We start from the raw sequence: 23,161 nt of genomic DNA, 5'->3' as shown, positions 1-23,161 counted from the left end.
ATGTGACCACTTTCCATAGCATCTCATTCAGTTAGTTTTCACAGTAGGAGACTCAAACCGCTTTGTAAAGACTGGGGACATCTAGTGGAAGCAATAGGAAGTGCTCAATGAACCATTGCTCACGGTGTGATTTATAGGCAAAGTGATGAAGTTGAGTCCGCAATTCAGAATTCCACATCCTGTTACGATCGGTCTCGGGGTTTTGACTGCCATATGACTTATGTTATACTCACAGACACCATTCAAACAGTTTTAGAAACTTTAGGGTGTTTTCTATCCACAAGTATTCATTATATGCATATCCTAGCTTCTGAGTTTGAGTAGGAGGCCGTTTAAAATGGGCACTAATTTTTTTCAAAAATCACTGTAGCACCCCCTATCCTAGGCGACCGTCAATTAACTTGGGTCAAACATTTCGGGTAACCTTCCACAAGCTTCCCACAATAAGTTGGGTGAATTTTGGCCCATTTCTCCTGACAGAGCTGGTGTAACTGAGTCAGGTTTTTAGGCCTCCTTGCTCGCACATGCTTTTTCAGTTCTGCCCACACATTTTCTTTGGGATTGAGTTCAGGGTTTTGTGATGGTCACTCCAAAACCTTGACTTTGTTGTCCTTAAGCCAATTTGCCTCAACTTTGGAAGTATGCTTGGAGTCATTGTCCATTTGGAAGACCCATTTGCGACTAAGCTTTAACTTCCTGACTGATGTCTTGAGATGTTGCTTCAATATATCCACTTAATTTTCCTCCCTCATGATGCCATCTATTTTGTGAAGTGCACCAGTCCCTCCTGCAGCAAAGCACCCCCACAACATGATGCTGCCACCACCGTGGCTTGCAAGCCTCCCCCTTTTTCCTCCAAACATAACGATGGTCATTATGGCCAAACAGTTCTATTTTTGTTTCATCAGACCAGAGGACATTTCTCCAAAAAGTACGATCTTTGTCCCCATGTGCAGTTGCAAACCGTAGTCTGGCTTTTTTATGGCGGTTTTGGAGCAGTGGCTTCTTCCTTGCTGAGCGGCCTTTCAGGTTATGTCGATATAGGACTCGTTTTACTGTGGATATAGATACTTTTGTACCTGTTTCCTCCAGCATCTTCACAGGGTCCTTTGCTGTTGTTCTGGGATTGATTTGCACTTTTCTCACCAAAGTACATTCATCTCTAGGAGACAGAACACATCTTCTTCCTGAGCGGTATGATGGCTGTGTGGTCCCATGGTGTTTATACTTGCTTACTATTGTTTGTACAGATGAATGGTACCTTCAGGTGTTTGGAAATTTCTCCCAAGGATGAACCAGACTTGTGGAGGTCTACACATTTTTTTATGAGATCTTGACTAATTTCTTTTTTATTTTTCCATGATGTCAAGCAAAGAGGCACTGAGTTTGAATGTAGGCCTTGAAATACATCCACAGGTACACCTCCAATTGACTCAAATGATGTCAATTAGCCTAACAGAAGCTTCTAAAACCATGACATCATTTTCTGGAATTTTCCAAGCTGTTTAAAGGCACAGTCAACTTAGTGTATGTAAACTTCTGACCTACTGGAATTGTGATACAGTGAGTTATAAGTGAAATAATCTGTCTGTAAACAATTGTTGGAAAAATGACTTGTGTCATGCACAAAGTAGATGTCCTTTCCGACTTGGCAAAACTATAGTTTGTTAACAAGAAATGCGTGGAGTGGTTGAAAAATGAGTTTTAATGACTCATTTAACCTAAGTGTATGTAAACGTCCAACTTCAACTGTATATATAACCATGCTTGAGAAAGCCTAAGAAAGCTTATGCCAGGTGCATTAGGGAATGTTATTCTAAGTTACAATTAAATACTAAAACGTACTTACGTGTCTGGTGTCATCAATCTAAGAAGCCTCTTAAGATACTACATATTTGGTGACAAGGATGGGATGAAGTGGGATGAAATCAAACATGTCACCACAGAGACATTGACACTGCAGAAGGTGCTTTCAAAGCATAAGTGTGTTTTCAAAGAAGAGCTAGGGACATTAAAAGGGATCCAAGCTACCATTCATGTTGCTGCTGATGTCCCAGATTCTATAGGCCAAGATCAGTTCCATATGCCATGAAGCCTAAAGTGGATGTGGAAATTGACAGAATCTTACCCGGGGATATAATTATTCCTGTCAAGTTCTCTGAGTGGGCAGCACCAGTTGTTCCCATATTAAAACCAGATGGTTCCATCAGATTATGCAGTGACTACAAGCTGACTGTAAATAGAGTTTCCTCTCTGGAGCAGTACCGTATACCCAAAGTGGAGGATTTGCTTTCAACATTAACCGGAGGGCAACAGTTCACAAAACTAGGCATGAGTCACGCATATCAGCAAGTGCTAATGGTTAAAGCTTCACAGAAGTACCTGACCATAAACACCCACAGAGGTATGTTTACCTATAAAACACTTACCTTTCAGGGTGTCTTCTGCACCAGCTATCTTCCAAAGAACCGTGGAGGGAGTTCTGCAGGGGATACCCAAGGTAGCGGTTTACCTCGACGACGTTCTGGTCACGGGAGTCACGAAGGAGGAGCATCTCAGAAACGTTTGAGAAGGATGGCGGAGGTCGGTCTCCAGCTGAAGAGGAGCAAGTGTACATTGTTAGCTGATGAAGTGCAGTACCTGGGTCACAAGGTGGATGCCAAGGGGTTACACACTGTCAAAGTTAAAGTGAGGGCTGTCTTGGAAGCTCCAGCTTTTACAAACGTTACAGCTCTGAAAGCCTGGCTAGGCTTACTGAACTATTACAATCGCTTCCTCCCGAAACTCTCTACCCTCCCGAACCTCTCTACCCTCTTAGCGCCACTGCATCAAACTTTAAGGAAATGGTCAGAAAGACAGGAAGAAGCTTTTCAAAGTCAAAGGTGTTACTGTAATCAGCTGAAGTCCTAGTGCACTACTCAGCAGACAGAGATCTTATCGTGTGATGCCTCATCGTATGGTGTGGGGGCGGTGCTATCACACGGGATGGAGAATGGTGCAGAGAAACCTATCGGGTTCATGTCAAGAACGTTGTCGCCAGCAGAGGAAAAGTACTCTCAGCTGGACAAGGAACGACTGGCTGTTATATTTGGAATGCAGAGATTCCACAAGTACGTATACGGGAGAACATTCACTATTGTGACGGACCATATGTCTCTGATCTCTCTATTCCATGAACAAAAGCTAGTACCACATGGTCTCTCCAAGAGTTCAATGTTGCACTGCGTGGCTCAGGGCCTACGAGTACAGAATCATTTACAAACCAGGTAGATACCATGGGACTGCTGATGCTCTGAGTAAGCTGTCCGTTCCACAAATCATCGCTCAGGTAGGAGAAAATTACCAAGTCTTGATGATTGATGTGTTGGATGATGCATCGGTGAACACACAAATCAGGCAAACGGACTTCAAAGGATGTGACGTTATCACAAGTGCATGAATTTATCCTGAAAAGATGGCCTACAGTGACAGAGCCTCAGAGGCCTTACTACACTCACCGCTTGGCCTTGAGTGTTGTAGATGGGTGTGTTCTGTGGGGTTCAAGAGTAGTTATCCCACCACAAGGGTGGGGTATGCTACTGAAGTTGTTACATCAGTCACATCCAGGTATGTCGAGAATGAAAGGCCTAGTGAGGTCATATATCTGGTGGCCAAAGACGGACCACGATGTGGAAAATGAGGGTAGCCGGTGTGCAGATTGTCAGAGAAACAGGAAGTCACCCCCCACCCCACCACAGCGCCATTTCATCCATGGGAATGGCCAGAAAAACCATGGACACGACTACATGTGGCCTACGCTGGACCTTTCCTAGAGAAAAAGTTCCTTGTGCTGATTGATTCGCATTCAAAGTGGATGGATGTTTACCCCATGAACACATCAACATCGTACGCTACAATTGAGAAGTTGAGACAAAGCTTCAGTATCATGGGATTGCCTCAAATGTTGGTTAGCGACAATGCTACTTGTTTTACAAGCACTGAATTCACAAGTTTTTATGAAACAAAATGTAATTCAGCATGTAACGTCGGCCCCTTTTCACCCATCTTCAAACGGATTAGCAGAACGTGGGGTTCAGACCTTGAAGGAGGGGGATGAGGAAGATGCAAGGGCCCAGCATTGAAACAAAGGTGTCAAGATTCTTGTTTAGATACAGGATTACTCCTCAAGCTACACCTGGGTTGTCACCTGCAGAAATGCTGATGTCAAGGAGGTTAAGGTCAATCTTGGATCTCATCAGGCCAGAAGAGAAAGTGAAAATACAACAAAAGCAATGGAATCAATAACAGAATCATGACAATAGAGTCAAACTCAGAAGTTTCTCACCTGGAGAGGATGTCTACACATAAAAAAAACTATGGGTTTGGTCCTAAATGGATTCCAGCTACCATTGAGGATTGCTCAGGACCAGTATCCTATACTGTGATCATCAGAAGTAGACAAAGAGTAAGGAGACACATGGATGTTTCCGTTTTAAAACAAGTTTGCTGCAATTCTACAATTTTTTCCATGGGCAGAGAGAAAAATTAGCAATTTTGCAGCTAATTTAATGCAATTCCATACATTTTTCCATAGGGTAGAGGCAAAGATTTGCAGTGATATGAATGAAGTGAATTCGACAAAGATTACTTAAATAACTGGCTAGACTAATTTACCAATTTCCAATTTTTTTGGCGGACATGGGCAGATTGAGTGGCTGACAAAACAAGAGAAACTGCTGATGTACAACAACAGCATGTGTATGTTTTAGTATTCTAACTCAGTAAGTTGAGACCCTGACTTAAAATCAATTGTTTTGTTTTTGGAAATTGTCCTCCAGTTGCCCATCCCTGCCCTATAAAGAGCCATATAGACCCTGGTCAACCCTGCCCTATATAGAGCCATATGGCTCCTGGTCCTCCCTGCCCTATTTTATTTATTTTTATTTCACCTTTATTTAACCAGGTAGGCCAGTTGAGAACAAGTTCTCATTTACAACTGCGACCTGGCCAAGATAAAGCAAAGCAGTGCGACAGAAACAACACAGAGTTACACATGGAATAAACAAACATACAGTCAATAACACAATAGAAAAGAAAAATGGTTGTCCCTGCCCTATATAGAGCCATATGGCCCCTGGCCGTCCCTGCCCTATATAGAGCCATATGGCCCCTGGTCATCCCTGTCCTATATAGAGCCATATGGCCTCTGGTCATCCCTGCCCTATATAGAGCCATATGGCCCCTGGTCGCCCCTGTCCTATATAGAGCCATATGGCCTCTGGTCATCCCTGCCCTATATAGAGCCATATGGCCCCTGGTCGCCCCTGTCCTATATAGGGCCATATGGCCCCTGGTCATCCCTGCCTTATATAGAGCCATATGGCCCCTGGTGGCCCCTGGTCGTCCCTGCCCTATATAAAGCCATATGGCCCCTGGTTGTCCCTGCCCTATATAGAGCCATATGGCCCCTGGCCGTCCCTGCCCTATATAGAGCCATATGGCCCCTGGTCATCCCTGTCCTATATAGAGCCATATGGCCCCTGGTCTTCCCTGTCCTATATAGAGTCATATGGCCCCTGGTCATCCCTGCCCTGTATAGAGCCATATGGCCTCTGGTCATCCCTGCCCTATATAGAGCCATATGGCCCCTGGTCGTCCCTGCCCTATATACATAGGGAACATGATGTAATTTGGGTCACAGTCATTATGTCAGTGTTTGGTAACTGGTACATTTTGGTCATTTATCAGACTATAATGAACATGAGGTGGTTTAACGAATCAACATGAGGTCTCAAAGACTTTTGACCACATTTTAAAAAATGACTTTAGACATAAATTTCTCTTCAATGCTGCTGAGATAAAGATGGTCCCTTCGTGGTCCCTTTTTCGGGAAATTTAAAACCATTGTGGCCTTGCTTCAGGCTTAGTGGATCAGTATGCCGTGCCTTCAGAGAGGGGGGACTGTGTGTGTGTGTGTGTGTGTGTGTGTGTGTGTGTGTGTGTGTGTGTGTGTGTGTGTGTGTGTGTGTGGGGGGGGGGGGGGCAGGCTCCACAGCTGCTGTCTGATTGGGTCTACTAGGAGCCTCTCTCAAAGGGAGCTCAGATCAAATATAGAAGAGTGTATTAATACACCTGGAACTACCTTCACATCCTGACTCCTGGAACCTCTCAACCGCTCCTCTCCTACTCCCTCCCTCCCTCTCTCCACCTCTTTCCTTTACCTCCACCTCTCCTCTCCTACTCCCTCCCTCCTTCCCTCCACCTCACCTCTTCTCTCCTACTCCCTCCCTCCCTCTCTCCACCTCTTTCCTTTACCTCCACCTCTCCTCTCCTACTCCCTCCCTCCTTCCCTCCACCTCCCCTCTCCTCTCCTACTCCCTCCCTCCCTCTCTCCACCTCTTTCCTTTACCTCCACCTCTTCTCTCCTACTCCCTCCCTCTCTCTCTCCACCTCTTTCCTTTACCTCCACCTCTCCTCTCCTACTCCCTACCTCCTCTCCTACTCTCTCCCTCCCTCCCTCTCTCTCTCCACCTCTTTCCTTTACCACCCCCTCTTCTCTCCTACTCCTTCCCTACCTCTCCCTCTCCACCTCTTTCCTTTACCTCCACCTCTCCTCTCCTACTCCCTCCCTCCCTCTCTCCACCTCTTTCCTTTACCTCCACCTCTCCTCTCCTACTCCCTCCCTCCCTCTCTCCACCTCTTTCCTTTACCTCCACCTCTCCTCTCCTACTATCTCCCTCCTTCCTTCCACCTCTCCTCTTCTCTCCTACTCCCTCCCTCTCTCCACCTCTTTCCTTTACCTCCACTTCTCCTCTCCTACTCCCTCCCTCCTTCCCTCCACCTCCCCTCTCCTCTCCTCTCCTACTCCCTCCCTCCCTCTCTCCACCTCTTTCCTTTACCTCCACCTCTCCTCTCCTACTCCCTCCCTCCTTCCCTCCACCTCTCCTCTTCTACTCCCTCCCTCCCTCCACCTCTTTCCTTTACCTCCACCTCTCCTCTCCTTCACACTTGCTTGGCCTACTGCAGCTTGATAAGTAGAGAGGGGAGAGAGGAACCAAGAGAGAGATAATTAAATATAGAATGAGACAGAGAGAGAGAAAGATAGAGAGAGAGAGATTGAAAATTGAGAGGGAGAGCGAGAGAGAGAAAGTACACAGTGGCAGAATACCTGACCCAAACTTAAGGAAAGGTTTAACTATGTACAGACTCAGTGAGCATAGTCTTGCTATTGAGAAAGGCCACCGTAGGCAGACCTGGCTCTCAAGAGAAGACAGGCTATGTGCAACACTGCCCACAAAATGAGGTGTAAACTGAGCTGCACTTCCTAACCTTCTGCCAAATGTATGACCATATTAGAGACACATATTTCCTTCGGATTACACAGACCCACAAAAATTTGAAAACAAACCCCATTTTGATAAACTCCCATATCTACTGGGTGAAATACCACAGTGAGCCATCACAGCAGCAAGATTTGTGACCTTGCCACAAGAAAAGGGCAACCAGTGAAGAACAAACACCATTGTAAATATAACCCATATTTATTTTGAACTATTTTCACATCGTTACAACACTGTATATAGACACAATATGACATTTGTAATGTCTTTATTATTTTTGGAACTTCTGTGAGTGTAATGTTTAATGATACTTTTATATTGTTTATTTCACTTCTGTTTATTATCTATTTCACTTGCTTTGGCAATGTAAACATGTGTTTCACATGTCGATAAAGCCCTTTGAATTGAAGTGAGTGAGAGTGCTGTCTGTGTCTGTCTCCTAGTCTGAGAGCAGCAGGTTCCTAAAGAGAAAACTGTGTCTGTGCCAAAATAAACAGCAGCAGTAGCAGAAACACAATACACTAGAACAGACAGAGCCTGAGTCCCAGATTGCACCCTATGGGCCCTGGTCAATAGCAATATATATATTTTTAAATGTATTTAACCTTTATTTAACTAGGCAAGTCAGTTAAGAACAAATTCTTATTTACATTGACGGCCTACGCCGGCCAAACCCAGACGACGCTGGACAAATTATTCGCCGCCCTATGGGACTCCCAATCACGGCCGGATGTGATACAGCCTGGAATCGAACCAGGGACTGTAGTGACGCCTCTTTCACTGAGATGCAGTGCCTTTAGACCGCTGCACCACTCGGGAGGGAATAGGGTGTAATTTAGGACAGGAATCAGTCTCTTCTCAGCGAGGCGTCAGAGATGGTTTCTCTCTCTCACCTGCTCTCTCCTGTCCGCCTGGGTCACAGTGTCCCCATCTGGTCACATGTGAGTACTGCAGCTGCTCTCCCCTCTGAATTGTTTAACATTTTATTTCAACTTTATTTAACCAGGTAGGCTGTTGAGAACAAGTTCTCATTTACAACTGCGACCTGGCCAAGATAAAGCAAAGCAGTGCGACACAAACAACACAGAGTTACACATGGAATAAACAAACGTACAGTCAATAACACAATAGAAAAATATATATACAGTGAGTGCAAATGAGGTAAGATTAGGGAGGTAAGGCAATAAATAGGCCATATTGGTGAAATAATTACAATTTAGCAATTAAACACTGGAGTGATAGATGAGCAGAAGATGAATGTGCAACTAGAGATATTGGGGTGCATAGGAGCACCAAAAAAAAAATAACAATATGGGGATGAGGTGGGCGATTTATGGGGATGAGGTGGGCGATTTACAGATGGGCTGTGTACAGGTGCAGTGATCTGTGAGCTGCTCTGACAGCTGATGCTTAAAGTTAGTGAGGGAGATATGAGTCTCCAGCTTCAGTGATTTTTGCAATTCGTTCCAGTCATTGGCAGCAGAGAACTGGGAGGAAAGGTGGCCAAAGGAGGAGTTAGCTTTGGGGGTGACCAGTGAGATATACCTCCTGGAGCACGTGCTACGGGTGGGTGCTGCTATGGTGACCACTGAGCTTAGATACTAGTTAGTATATATGTATGGTTAGATACTAGTTAGTAGATATGAATGGTTAGATACTAGTTAGTATATACTGTATGGTTAGATACTAGTTAGTATATATGTATGGTTAGACACTAGTTATTATATATGAATGGTTAGATACTAGTTAGTATATACTGTATGGTTAGATACTAGTTAGTATATATGAATGGTTAGATACTAGTTAGTATATATGTATGGTTAGACACTAGTTAGTATATATGAATGGTTAGATACTAGTTAGTATATATGTATGGTTAGATACTAGTTAGTATATATGTATGGTTAGATACTAGTTGGTATATATGAATGGTTAGATACTAGTTACTATATACTGTATGCTTGGTTAAGGCCCGGGATGTGTATGCCTTACCCCTATGTCTCTCTCTATTACCCCCCTCTCTATCTCTCTCTATTACTCCCCCTCTCTATCTCTCTCTATTACCCCCCTCTATCTCTCTCTATTACCCACCCTCTCTAGCTCTCTGTATTACCCCCCTCTATCTCTCTATTACCCCCCCTCTCTATCTCTCTCTATTACCCCCCCTCTCTGTCTCTCTCTATTACCCCCCCTATCTATCTCTCTTTATTACCCCCATCTCTATCTCTCTATTACCCCCCTCTCTATCTCTCTCTATTACCCCCCCTCTCTATCTCTCTCTATTACCCCCCCCCCCCTCTCTCTCTCTCTCACCTTACCCCTCTGCGAGTTTCTGTCTCATTTTGTCTGACGTACTGTACCTCTCTGCCTTACCTCAGTGCTTCTCTGAGACATGAATATGGAGCAACAGGGAGAGATGGAGAAAGTTTTAGTCATGAATAAATTCTATCAGACAGTCAGCTGGTACCTGACTGGTTTATAAAGAGAAGAGCTGGAGCTCCGGTATCACAAAGTTCTGCTATTAAAAGCTAGTCACTTTTAAAAAAATATTTGGGGTGAAAAAAGTTATGGTAGCTTCATGTAGTCGTAATCCATTCAGGAACAGAGACCTGTTTTTCTTCCTCTCTCAGAACTCAACTATCCTACTCAACAACCTGGCATATCTACTCATTTAGAACCAGGCTATTTGGGTACCTGTCTTTCTCCGCTAATATACAGTGCCTTGCGAAAGTATTCGGCCCCCTTGAACTTTTCGACCTTTTGCCACATTTCAGGCTTCAAACATAAAGATATAAAACTGTAATTTTTTGTGAAGAATCAACAACAAGTGGGACACAATCATGAAGTGGAACGAAATTTATTGGATATTTCAAACTTTAACAAATAAAAAACTGAAAAATTGGGCGTGCAAAATTATTCAGCCCCCTTAAGTTAATACTTTGTAGCGCCACCTTTTGCTGCGATTACAGCTGTAAGTTGCTTTGGGTATGTCTCTATCAGTTTTGCACATCGAGAGACTGACATTTTTGCCCATTCCTCCTTGCAAAACAGCTCGAGCTCAGTGAGGTTGGATGGAGAGCGTTTGTGAACAGCAGTTTTCAGTTCTTTCCACAGATTCTCGATTGGATTCAGGTCTGGACTTTGACTTGGCCATTCTAACACCTGGATATGTTTATTTGTGAACCATTCCATTGTAGATGTTGCTTTATGTTTTGGATCATTGTCTTGTTGGAAGACAAATCTCCGTCCCAGTCTCAGGTCTTTTGCAGACTCCATCAGGTTTTCTTCCAGAATGGTCCTGTATTTGGCTCCATCCATCTTCCCATCAATTTTAACCATCTTCCCTGCCCCTGCTGAAGAAAAGCAGGCCCAAACCATGATGCTGCCACCACCATGTTTGACAGTGGGGATGGTGTGTTCAGGGTGATGAGCTGTGTTGCTTTTACGCCAAACATAACGTTTTGCATTGTTGCCAAAAAGTTCGATTTTGGTTTCATCTGACCAGAGCACCTTCTTCCACATGTTTGGTGTGTCTCCCAGGTGGCTAGTGGCAAACTTTAAACAACACTTTTTATGGATATCTTTAAGAAATGGCTTTCTTCTTGCCACTCTTCCATAAAGGCCAGATTTGTGCAGTATACGACTGATTGTTGTCCTATGGACAGAGTCTCCCACCTCAGCTGTAGATCTCTGCAGTTCATCCAGAGTGATCATGGGCCTCTTGGCTGCATCTCTGATCAGTCTTCTCCTTGTATGAGCTGAAAGTTTAGAGGGACGGCCGGGTCTTCGTAGATTTGCAGTGGTCTGATACTCCTTCCATTTTAATATTATCGCTTGCACAGTGCTCCTTGGGATGTTTAAAGCTTGGGAAATCTTTTTGTATCCAAATCCGGCTTTAAACTTCTCCACAACAGTATCTCGGACCTGCCTGGTGTGTTCCTTGTTCTTCATGATGCTCTCTGCGCTTTAAACGGACCTCTGAGACTATCACAGAGCAGGTGCATTTATACGGAGACTTGATTACACACAGGTGGATTCTATTTATCATCATTAGTCATTTAGGTCAACATTGGATCATTCAGAGATCCTCACTGAACTTCTGGAGAGAGTTTGCTGCACTGAAAGTAAAGGGGCTGAATAATTTTGCACGGCCAATTTTTCCGTTTTTTATTAGTTAAAAAAGTTTGAAATATCCAATAAATTTCGTTCCACTTCATGATTGTGTCCCACTTGTTTTTGATTCTTCACAAAAAATTACAGTTTTATATCTTTATGTTTGAAGCCTGAAATGTGGCAAAAGGTCGAAAAGTTCAAGGGGGCCGAATACTTTCGCAAGGCACTGTAAGTCAACTAAGATAATGATAAGCTCCTGCTCACGGGTCAGCTTGTCACATCTGAAACCTTACTTTATAATGGTCGTATTGTGTTGTGTTCTAGACCGTAATGTTATTCTGTTCTTGTTCTCTAGGAGATCCCATTCTACCACATCTGGAACGGTTCCCAGCGGTTCCTCCACTGTACCTTCACCCTGGAGCGGCTCAACCTCAGTACCTGTGAGCTCACCTGTCAGCTGTGTGTCTGGCAGGTAGAGGGGGAGGGACAGAGCTTCAGCCTCGACTTCAACATCGCCAAGGTAACACTCAGGTCACATCTGATGTATTTCCGCAATGTGCCTCTCCAAGATATGTGATTCAAAGAGATGGACTCTTTTTTGGCTCTTAACAATACAGTTCTTTAATATGTGTGTGGCTACTACTGTCTATACTCTAATCCTGTTTTTATTTGGTTCATATGACCTAAGAAGACAGCAGTCCCCTGGACTATATAGTTCACGGCTTGTAGCTATACAGGACGTGTATGGCTGGAACTCTCTCTTTGTGTATATCTCTATATGTTCCTATATAACCTTTTATATATTCATCTGGCCCTATAGGACAGTCGGCCACTGGACCCGGAGTTCCTGCTGATGGACACTAACCCTAGCGGGTCAGCTCTAGCAGGACCCAGTGCTTTCCAGATCCCCTATCTCATCAGGCAGAAGATCTGCACCAGCCTGGATACACCTTGTCCCAACGGGGGCCGATTGGAGACTGTTGGCCCAGAGACTCAAACTGGACAGGTAACGAACCCTAACCACCGACCCTAAACTAGAGACTCAAATTGGACAGGTGACTAACCATAACCACCGACCCTAAACTAGAGACTCAAACTGGACAGGTAACGAACCATAACCACCGACCCTAAACTAGAGACTCAAACTGGACAGGTAACGAACCCTAACCACCGACCCTAAACTAGAGACTCAAATTGGACAGGTGACTAACCATAACCACCGACCCTAAACATAACCCTAGGGGGAGTGAACAAGGCCCTAAAAGATTGGTTAGACTAGACTGGGCCTAGGTATAGAGGTTCAATATTGGTTTTGGACTGGGCCTAGGTATAGAGATTCAATATTGGTTTGGGGGACTGGGCCTAGGTATAGATATTCAGTATTGGTTTGGGACTGGGCCTAGGTATAGAGATTCAATATTGGTTTGGGACTGGGCCTAGGTATAGAGATTTAATATTGGTTTGGGACTGGGCCTAGGTCTAGATATTCAGTATTGGTTTGGGACTGGGCCTAGGTATAGAGATTCAATATTGGTTTGGGACTGGGCCTAGGTATAGAGATTCGATATTGGTTTGGGACTGGGCTGATGCCTCTCCCATTTAACATGATTTTACACAGCTAATTTGGCCCAGTAAATTTCTCATTTAAATCAGGCTTCTTTTAAACAGGAAAGAATCAGAGAGAAAACCCTGATCAATTACCTTCCAATGTAACTTCCTCCTGGTAATGAAGTCTATTACGTACACTTGTCTCATCAGCTGGATTTACCTCCATTAATTACACATTGGCCTGGTGCAGTACAGGTCCAATTATCCCTGATTGGCTCAGTACAGGTCCAATTATCCTTGATTGCCTCAACCTAATCCATTCCCATTTAGTTCCCTTAAAAGAACGTGTCTTCTGTCGGGTAAAGGGGCAATCTGGGATCTTAAAGGAAACTCTCTTCTGTCGGGTAAAGGGGCAATCAGGGATCTTAAAGGAACGTGTCTTCTGTCGGGTAAAGGGGCAATCTGGGATCTTTAAGGAACGTGTCTTCTGTCGGGTAAAGGGGCAATCTGGGATCTTAAAGGAAGCTCTCTTCTGTCGGGTAAAGGGGCAATCTGGGATCTTAAAGGAAACTCTCTTCTGTCGGGTAAAGGGGCAATCAGGGATCTTAAAGGAACATGTCTTCTGTCGGGTAAAGGGGCAGTCTGGGATCTTTAAGGAACGTGTCTTCTGTCGGGTAAAGGGGCAATCAGGGATCTTAAAGGAACATGTCTTCTGTCGGGTAAAGGGGCAGTCTGGGATCTTTAAGGAACGTGTCTTCTGTCGGGTAAAGGGGCAATCTGGGATCTTAAAGGAAGCTCTCTTCTGTCGGGTAAAGGGGCAATCTGGGATCTTAAAGGAAGCTCTCTTCTGTTGGGTAAAGGGGCAATCTGGGATCTTAAAGGAAACTCTCTTCTGTCGGGTAAAGGGGCAATCAGGGATCTTAAAGGAACGTGTCTTCTGTCGGGTAAAGGGGCAATCTGGGATCTTTAAGGAACGTGTCTTCTGTCGGGTAAAGGGGCAATCTGGGATCTTAAAGGAAGCTCTCTTCTGTCGGGTAAAGGGGCAATCTGGGATCTTAAAGGAAACTCTCTTCTGTCGGGTAAAGGGGCAATCAGGGATCTTAAAGGAACATGTCTTCTGTCGGGTAAAGGGGCAGTCTGGGATCTTTAAGGAACGTGTCTTCTGTCGGGTAAAGGGGCAATCTGGGATCTTAAAGGAAGCTCTCTTCTGTCGGGTAAAGGGGCAATCTGGGATCTTAAAGGAAGCTCTCTTCTGTCGGGTAAAGGGGAAATCTGGGATCTTAAAGGAAACTCTCTTCTGTCGGGTAAAGGGGCAATCAGGGATCTTAAAGGAACATGTCTTCTGTCGGGTAAAGGGGCAATCTGGGATCTTAAAGGAACGTGTCTTCTGTCGGGTAAAGGGGCAATCTGGGATCTTGTGTGTGTGTGTGTGTGTGTGTGTGTGTGTGTGTGTGTGTGTGTGTGTGTGTGTGTGTGTGTGTGTGTGTGTGTGTGTGTGTGTGTGTGTGTGTGAATACAAGCAGACAGAGGTAAACGTGACCAATCGATAAAACATCAAATGTCAATATTTAATTTTGTCTCCCTACTATACAGAACAGTGTATGAAAAGCTGTTTCTCTCTACTATACAGGACAGTGTATGAAAGGCTGTTTCTCTCTACTGTACAGGACAGTGTATGAAAGGCTGTTTCTCTCTACTATACAGGACAGTGTATGAAAGGCTGTTTCTCTCTACTATACAGGACAGTGTATGAAAGGCTGTTTCTCTCTACTATACAGGACAGTGTATGAAAGGCTGTTTCTCTCTACTATAAAGGACAGTGTATGAAAGGCTGTTTCTCTCTACTATACAGAACAGTGTATGAAAGGCTGTTTCTCTCTACTATACAGGACAATGTATGAAAGGCTGTTTCTCTCTACTATACAGAACAGTGTATGAAAGGCTGTTTCTCTCTACTATACAGAACAGTGTATGAAAGGCTGTTTCTCTCTACTATACAGGACAATGTATGAAAGGCTGTTTCTCTCTACTCTACAGGACAGTGTATGAAAGGCTGTTTCTGCAGTACACCAGATACTGTAAACTGATGTTTCACCCTGTAATGTGAAAAACACATTGTAATCTCCACACAGTCCTTTTTTAATGACAATTTAAACATATTGGTTCACTGGTACAGTTTACTACAAATCATGGTTTCAGCTGTGGGCCTGTTAGCTGTGGCCCTGTTAGCTGTGGGCCTGTTAGCTGTGGCCCTGTTAGCTGTGGCCCTGTTAGCTGTGGGCCCGTTAGCTGTGGCCCTGTTAGCTGTGGGCCCGTTAGCTGTGGGCCCGTTAGCTGTGGCCCTGTTAGCTGTGGGCCCGTTAGCTGTGGGCCCGTTAGTTGTGGCCCTGTTAGCTGTGGCCCCGTTAGCTGTGGCCCTGTTAGCTGTGGGCCTGTTAGCTGTGGGCCTGTTAGCTGTGGCCCTGTTAGCTGTGGCTCCGTTAGCTGTGGCCCCGTTAGCTGTGGCCCCGTTAGCTGTGGCCCCGTTAGCTGTGGGCCTGTTAGCTGTGGCCCTGTTAGCTGTGGGCCCGTTAGCTGTGGCCCTGTTAGCTGTGGGCCTGTTAGCTGTGGGCCTGTTAGCTGTGGCCCTGTTAGCTGTGGCTCTGTTAGCTGTGGGCCCGTTAGCTGTGGCTCTGTTAGCTGTGGGCCTGTTAGCTGTGGCCCTGTTAGCTGTGGCCCTGTTAGCTGTGGGCCCGTTAGCTGTGGCCCTGTTAGCTGTGGCCCTGTTAGCTGTGGGCCTGTTAGCTGTGGCCCTGTTAGATGTGGCCCCCGTTAGCTGTGGGCCTGTATGTCGGCTGGGATGGTGAGGTGATGTGTTACTGTAGAATACAATACAGTACCTTCTCCCACCTGCCTGCCTGTGTGTTTGATGTCCAAACACACACACACCCTCGCTGAAAATAAGCCTGTAAAATAGTCTGAATGCTTTGTCATTCCATTTAAGTGATTTTACATTTACATTTTAGTCATTTAGCAGACGCTCTTATCCAGAACAACTTACAGTAGTGAATGCATACATTTCATTTCATACATTTTTTCCCCTGTACTGGTCCCCCGTGGGAATCAAACTCACAACCCTGGCGTTGCAAACACCATGCTCTACCAACTTAGCCAGTAGGTTAACAGGAGAGAGTGGAGAATTACAAAGGTCTAGCTGTGCTCCCTATCCAACCGTTCTCAAGGTGAAGCTGAAGGACTGACAGGCTTGCTGGTCTTCCTCTACCCTCCAACCTCTCCTCACACCCCGACCCCAACCCTCTACCGCAACCTCTAGGCTAGTTTCCCCCCCTCAGCTTGAAGTCCCTAGACAGTAGAGGATCAGCAAAAGGCCATTACATGGAACAAACCACTCCAGATACCTCTGGGAGGAAGATACTAGACGCGGCCATCCTCCACATCACATACACTACTGAGCTGAAGGACTGGTCTGTGTCCCAAACCGCACCTTATTCCATCCCTATACGGTGTACTACTTCTGGCCAGGGCCCATAGGGAGCCCCTTAAGGCTCTTGTCAAAATGTAGTGCACTGTATAGGGAATAGGGTGCCATTTGGAACACAGCCAACATGTGAGAAAGGACAGGGGTCACTGCATTTAGGCCTATTGATTGGTTGGGTTTGATCTGAAAGGTCAAGGGCCTGGAAGCAGAAAAGTTCATTTCCTACTTAAATGTCAACGTTCTTTATGGGATTTATTAAAAGTTTTATGTGCGATTTATGTTGGATTAATGGACAGTTTTATAATCAAATGTAAAAAAAGGAGGATCCTAACTGCTGATGGGGAAGAGATAAGACATCTAAAATGAATGGCTTGCAGAAGTATAATATATTTTTAACTGGCTGGTTCGAGCCCTGAATGCTGATTGGCTGAAAGCTGTAGTATATCAGACCGTATACCACGGGTATGACATAACATTTTTACTGCTCTAATTATGTTGGTAACCAGTTTATAATAGCAATAAGGCACCTCGGGGGTTTGTGATATATGGCCAATATACCACGGCTAAGGCCTGTGTCCAGGCACTTAATAACAGCCCTTAGCCGTGGTATATTGGCCATATATCACACCCCTTCGGGCCTTATTGCTTAAGTATAGTATAGTACAGTGTAATATAGTGTAGTATAGTGGAATGTAATATAGTGTAATACTGTATAGTGTAGTATAGTGTGCAGTGTAGTACAGTGTGTAGAATAGTGCAGTACAGTGTAGTATAGTGTAGTACAGTGTGTAGCATGGTGCAGTATAGTGTAGTATAGTGTATGATAGCGTAGCGTAGCATAGTGTAGTACAGCCTGTAGTATAGTGTGGTATAGTGTAGTATGGTGTAGCATAGTGTAGTACAGTGCAAAAAAATATAAATAATTTTCTTAAGAACTAGATGACATGAGTACTGTAGTCAACGAGTAATGTTTTGTTTGTGCGGATGAAGGGATCGCGACAGAATGATGTGGTATAGTGTGGTATAGTGTAGTATAGTGTAGTATAGTGTAGTACAGTGCGTAGTATAGTGTAGCATAGCGTAGTATAGTGTAGTACAGTGTGTAGCAAAATGTAGCATAGTGTAGTACAGTGTGTAGTATAGTGTAGCATGGTGTAGTATAGTGTGGTACCGCGTGTAGTATAGTGTGGTATAGTGTAGTATGGTGTAGCATAGTGTAGTACAGTGTGTAGTATAGTGTGTGGTATAGTGTAGCATAGTGTAGTATAGTGTAGTACAGTGTGTAGTATAGTCTGTAGTATAGTGTAGTATGGTGTAGCATAGTGTAGCACAGTGTGTAGTATAGTGTAGCATAGTGTAGTACAGTGTGTAGTATAGTGTGTAGTATGGTGTGGTATAGTGTGGTATGGTGTAGCATAGTGTAGCACAGTGTAGTATAGTGTGTGGTATAGTGTAGTATAGTGTAGCATAGTGTATGTAGTACAGTGTGTAGTATAGTGTGTGGTATAGTGTAGTACAGTGTGTAGTATAGTGTGTAGTATAGTGTAGCATATTGGAGTACTGTGTGTAGTATAGTGAGTGGTGTAGCATAGTGTAGTATAGTGTGTAGCGCAGTATAATGTAGTGGCATGTAGTATCGTGTGTAGCATAGCAAAGTGTAGTATAGTGTGGTTCAGTGTAGTACAGTGTGTAGTATAGTGAGTGGTGTAGCATAGTGTAGTATAGTGTGTAGCATAGTGTAGTATAGTGTAATATAGTGTGGTGTAGTATAGTGTGTAGTGTAGTATGGTGTAGTATAGTGTGTAGCTAAGCATAGTGTAGTATAGTGTAGTACAGTGTGCAGCATTGTGCGTAATGCAGTATAGTGTTGTATAGTGTGTAGTGTAGTATAGTGTGTAGCATAGTGTGGTGCAGTGTAATATAGTGTAGTATAGTACAGTGTGTAGTATAGTGTGGTGTGCAGCATTGTGTAGTGTAGCTATAGTGTAGTATAGTGTAGTATAGTGTGTAGTACAGTGTGTAGTATAGTAGTGTGAGGTGTAGTATAGTGTGTAGCATAATGTTGTATAGTGTAGTATAGTGTGTAGTATAGTATATTCTGAAGTGTAGTATGGTGTGTAGCATAGTGTAGTATAGTGTGGTGTGTTGTATAGTACAGTATGTTGTAGTACAGTGTAGTATAGTGTGTAGCATAATGTAGTATAGTGATGTATAGTGTAGTGTGTTGTATCATATAGTATAGTGCTGTACGGTGTAGCATAGTGTGTAGTATAGTACATTGTGAAGTGTGGTATAGTGTGTAGTATAGTGCGTAGCATAGTACATTAAGACGGGTAGTATAGTGTAGCATATTGTAGTATAGTGTTGTATAATGTGTGGTGTAGGGAAGTATAGTGTGTAGTATGGGGTGTAGCATATTGTTGTATAGCGTGGTATAGTGTGTAGTAATATATTGCAATATATTGTAGTATAGTATAGTGTAGTATAGTGCATAGTATAGTACATTGTGAAGTGTGGTATAGTCGGTAGCATATTGTAGTATAGTGTAGTATAGTGTGTTGCATATTGCAGTATAGTGTCGAACATATTGTAGTATAGTGTAGTATAGTGGGTGGCATATTGTAGTATAGTGTCTAACATATTGTAGTATAGTGTGTGGTATATTGTAGTGTGGTGTGTGGTGTGAAGTGTTGTACAGTGTGTATCATATTGTAGTATAGTATGGTGTAGTATAGTACAGTGTGTAGTATAGTACAGTGTGAAGTGTAGTATAGTGTTTCGCATATTGTAGTATAGTGTAGTATAGTGTGTAGTATAGTAAGGATGAAGAGGAACACAGAGTACGTCAGTAACTTGATGGTTGTTCATCACATCACACAGTATTGTGGGAAGGACACGTCAACATAGGACAAGAAACAACACAGAGACAAAATGACTGGATTAATTAACTTTACGAGATATCAAATAAATAACGAAAATGAATATCTCTCTTCCCCCTCTCTCCCCCTCTCCCCCTCTCTCCTCTCCTCTCCCCTCCTCTCCTCTCCAGGCACATGAGTTTCTTTGCGTCCAGGGCGAGTCCCACCAGTGTGATTCTGGATCTGTGGGAGGCCCAACACTTCCACAGTGGAAACCTGAACCAGCTGGCTACCGTCATGGCCGACATCGGCAAGCAGGAAGCTATGATCTTCCTGGTCTCAGACGGAGAGTGCTAGCCCAGGCTCTGTTCAACACTGCACCTTATTCCCTAGATAGTGCACCAAAGTAGGTGACTACCTAGGTAATAGGGTGCCATTTGTGATCGGCCCCCTAAAGAGAGAGAGGACTGGAACAGGGTAGAATATACAGACACAAGAGAGGAGAACGCTCCCCCCCTTTCTCTCCTCTACAAGAGAGGAGAGAAGAGAAGAACGGAACACCCCCTCTCTCCCCTCCTCTACAAGAGAGGAGAGAAGAACGGAACACTCCCCCTCTCTCTCCCCTCCTCAACAAGAGAGGAGAGAAGAGGAGAATGAAACACTCCCCCTCTCTCTCCCCTACCCTACAAGAGAGAAGAGGAGAGAAGAATGGAACACTCCCCCTCTCTCTCCCCTACCCTACAAGAGAGGAGAGAAGAGGAGAACGGAAAACTCCCCCTCTCTCTCCCCTACCCTACAAGAGAGGAGAGAAGAGGAGAACGGAACACTCCCCCTCTCTCCCCTCCTCTATGAGACAAGAGGAGCTAAACAGAACCGGGATTTGGGAACAGGGTTCATGTATGTTATGTTAGATCTATCTATCCCCCCATGTCTCCATTCAGAACCTGGATGTCTGGAGAAAGCAGGACCTGGGAGGGAGCTGGTCCTGTGAAGTTGTTTCTGAGTGATGTGCTTTTGTCAAAGTAAGGCAGGGATTCAATCCGTATAGCGCTGTCGACAATGCATCTGTTAAACGCAATGTCCCCACATTTGCGGAGATCACATTCAAGGTAAACGCTGCAGATGTCGGCTGAATTGGTTTTGCCTTTTTTAAAAGGCGTGTACTCGACAAAGCATGATCAGATTGAATCCTGGTCCAAAGTTACTATGCCACAGGACCGGAGAAGATATCTGGTACACGGTATGGTATATAACTATGTCAGACAGGTGCACAAAGAGCTTTTCATGTTGTTTAAGTCAAGTTCAGTAGCCATCAAGGTTTAAAGTATAACCTCATATCCAAGAGACTTAGGATGAGATGATCGACAAGCATTTACCAACACATGGGCCATACTTTGCCACAAAGTAACAATATGCAAAATAATCATATTATTCATGGTTATCATGAAAAGACAATGTCACAATGTCAAGTTGGATTATTTCTGTTTATGTTTAGTCAGAGACAAACATGATCACGTTCAATATCTCATATCTTAACCTCCCAGAGAAATTTGAAGTGTTACGTCACTGGTCAAACATCAGAGTCGATTTATTTCTGCAACTGGCTGGACCATATTGTGAAGGAAAAAAACCCACAAAAGTTATCACTAGGGTCTATAACACTTCACTCGCTGTCCATCCATTAACCCTGTGGTGTAATCTGATCTGTTTCTTCATCTGTCATCACCTAAGGTTTAAACAGGCAGTAAAAAAAAAATGAGCTGGACTTTTAGGCAGGCGATAGGTTTTATGTCATGATTCTAACACATCTCCCTAGACATTCTGTTAGATTGTTTTGTCGCAGTCCTGTATCAAGTCAAAGTGAAACCTCACCACAGTGACAGAGTCTGTAATATCAGTTGAGGCGTTCCACAGTTCTAATGCTCTCAAATCAATATTTTCTATTTATGGGTATGCCTTTTAGAGGAAATGTTAAGTTATCGGTTAGATACATTTCCGAAAGGGTTTCTACAATTGTTTTACTCTAAGCTCAAGACCTAATTTTATTTTCAAATTTAATAGTACCAAATGTCTCATGGTGAGATTTCGTATTTATAAAATTCCTCAGCTTATTAAGGTGAGATAGGGAATATTCTCTCTCTCTCTCTCTCTCTCGCTCTCATATATACACTACCGTTCAAAAGTTTGGGGTCACTTCCTTGTTCCTTGTTTTTGAAAGAAAAACATATTTTTTGGTCCTTTAAAATAACATCAAATTGATCAGAAATACAGTGTAGACGTTGTTAATAGCTGGAAACGGCAGATTTTTTTATGGAATATCTACATAGGCGTACAGAGGCCCATTATCAGCAACCATCACTCCTGTGTTCAAACCAGACACTCTAATGTACTTGTTCTCTTGCTCAGTTGTGCACCGGGGCCTCCCACTCCTCTTTCTATTCTGGTTAGAGCCAGTTTGCGCTGTTCAGTGAAGGGAGTAGTACACATCATCTTTAGTTTCTTGGCAATTTCTAACATGGAATAGCCTTCATTTCTCAGAACAAGAATAGACTGACGAGTTTCAGAAGAAAGTTCTTTGTTTCTGGCCATTTTGAGCCTGTAATCGAACCCACAAATGCTGATTCTCCAGATTCTCAACTAGTCTAAAGGCCAGTTGTATTGCTTCTTCATTCAGAACAACAGTCTTCAGCTGTGCTAACATAATTGCAAAAGGGTTTTCTAATGATCAATTAGCCTTTTAAAATGATAAACTTGGATTAGCTAACACAACGTGCCATTGGAACACAGGAGTGATGGTTGCTGATAATGGACCTCTGTACGCCTATGTAGATATTCCATGAAGAAATCTGACGTTTCCAGCTACAATGGTCATTTACAACATTAACAATGTCTACACTGTATTTCTGATTAATGCTTTTCTTTCAAAAACAAGGACATTTCTAAGTGACCCCAAACTTTTGAATGGTAGTGTATGTGTGTATGAAATGGCTTCCTGTATAGACCATAGGGCACCATTTTGGATGCAGACTAAGCCAGTGAGAGAGGAGTTGTTGAAGCAGCATTTTAAACCAGAAGGGAAGTTCAGAAGAGATCCTTTGTCCTCCGTGGTGAATATTGTAACAGAAAGAACTGCCGGCAGAAAATCGGACAACTAATTATCTTCTCCCAAATTACTTTCACCAAAACAAATAGTTACTTATGCAGCCTAGTGTTTTCATAATTCATAACGTTGGGTGCTGAAGGCGGGGAATTCTTATTCTCTGAGTGTGAGACAGGTCACCCGTCTCCTATGTCTTGTTAACACCTTGGAGAGACACAGAGAGGATACCTGATAACACTGCACCTCCTCTGTGAGTTTACCACTTTACCCAACAACACTTTTCCACAACAGCACATCAAATGAGGCAGATATTCTAACCATGAAACTAAGAATACACAGCTATTGACTCTATTTACTGTCAACAGAATACACAGCTATAGACTCTATTTACTGTCAACAGAATGCACAGCTATAGACTCTATTTACTGTCAACAGAATACACAGCTATAGACTCTATTTACTGTCAACAGAATGCACAGCTATAGACTCTATTTACTGTCAACAGAATACACAGCTATAGACTCTATTTACTGTCAACAGAATGCACAGCTATAGACTATATTTACTGTCAACAGAATACACAGCTATAGACTCTATTTACTGTCAACAGAATACACAGCTATAGACTCTATTTACTGTCAACAGAATACACAGCTATAGACTCTATTTACTGTCAACAGAATGCACAGCTATAGACTATATTTACTGTCAACAGAATACACAGCTATAGACTCTATTTACTGTC

The 23,161-nt window shown here is 43.6% G+C and overlaps 1 protein-coding gene across 1 annotated transcript in view; it reads left to right on the top strand.

Moving 5' to 3' along the window:
* The window catches only part of LOC106560686 (netrin receptor UNC5A), a 246,842-nt gene that overhangs the window by 222,697 nt on the left and 984 nt on the right, over positions 1-23,161 (top strand). Inside the window, 4 exon segments of the mRNA XM_082956110.1 lie at positions 11,788-11,952; positions 12,253-12,393; positions 12,395-12,438; positions 19,508-23,161. The exon segment at positions 19,508-23,161 is cut by the window's right edge and continues 984 nt beyond it. Coding sequence (XP_082812236.1) covers positions 11,788-11,952; positions 12,253-12,393; positions 12,395-12,438; positions 19,508-19,673 — 516 coding nt within the window. The 3' untranslated portion in view covers positions 19,674-23,161.

The sequence above is a fragment of the Salmo salar genome, chromosome 09 (genome assembly GCF_965601325.2).
Source record: "Salmo salar chromosome 09, fSalSal1, whole genome shotgun sequence".
Lineage (NCBI taxonomy): Eukaryota > Metazoa > Chordata > Actinopteri > Salmoniformes > Salmonidae > Salmo > Salmo salar.
This window is presented reverse-complemented; position numbering and strand designations above follow the sequence as displayed.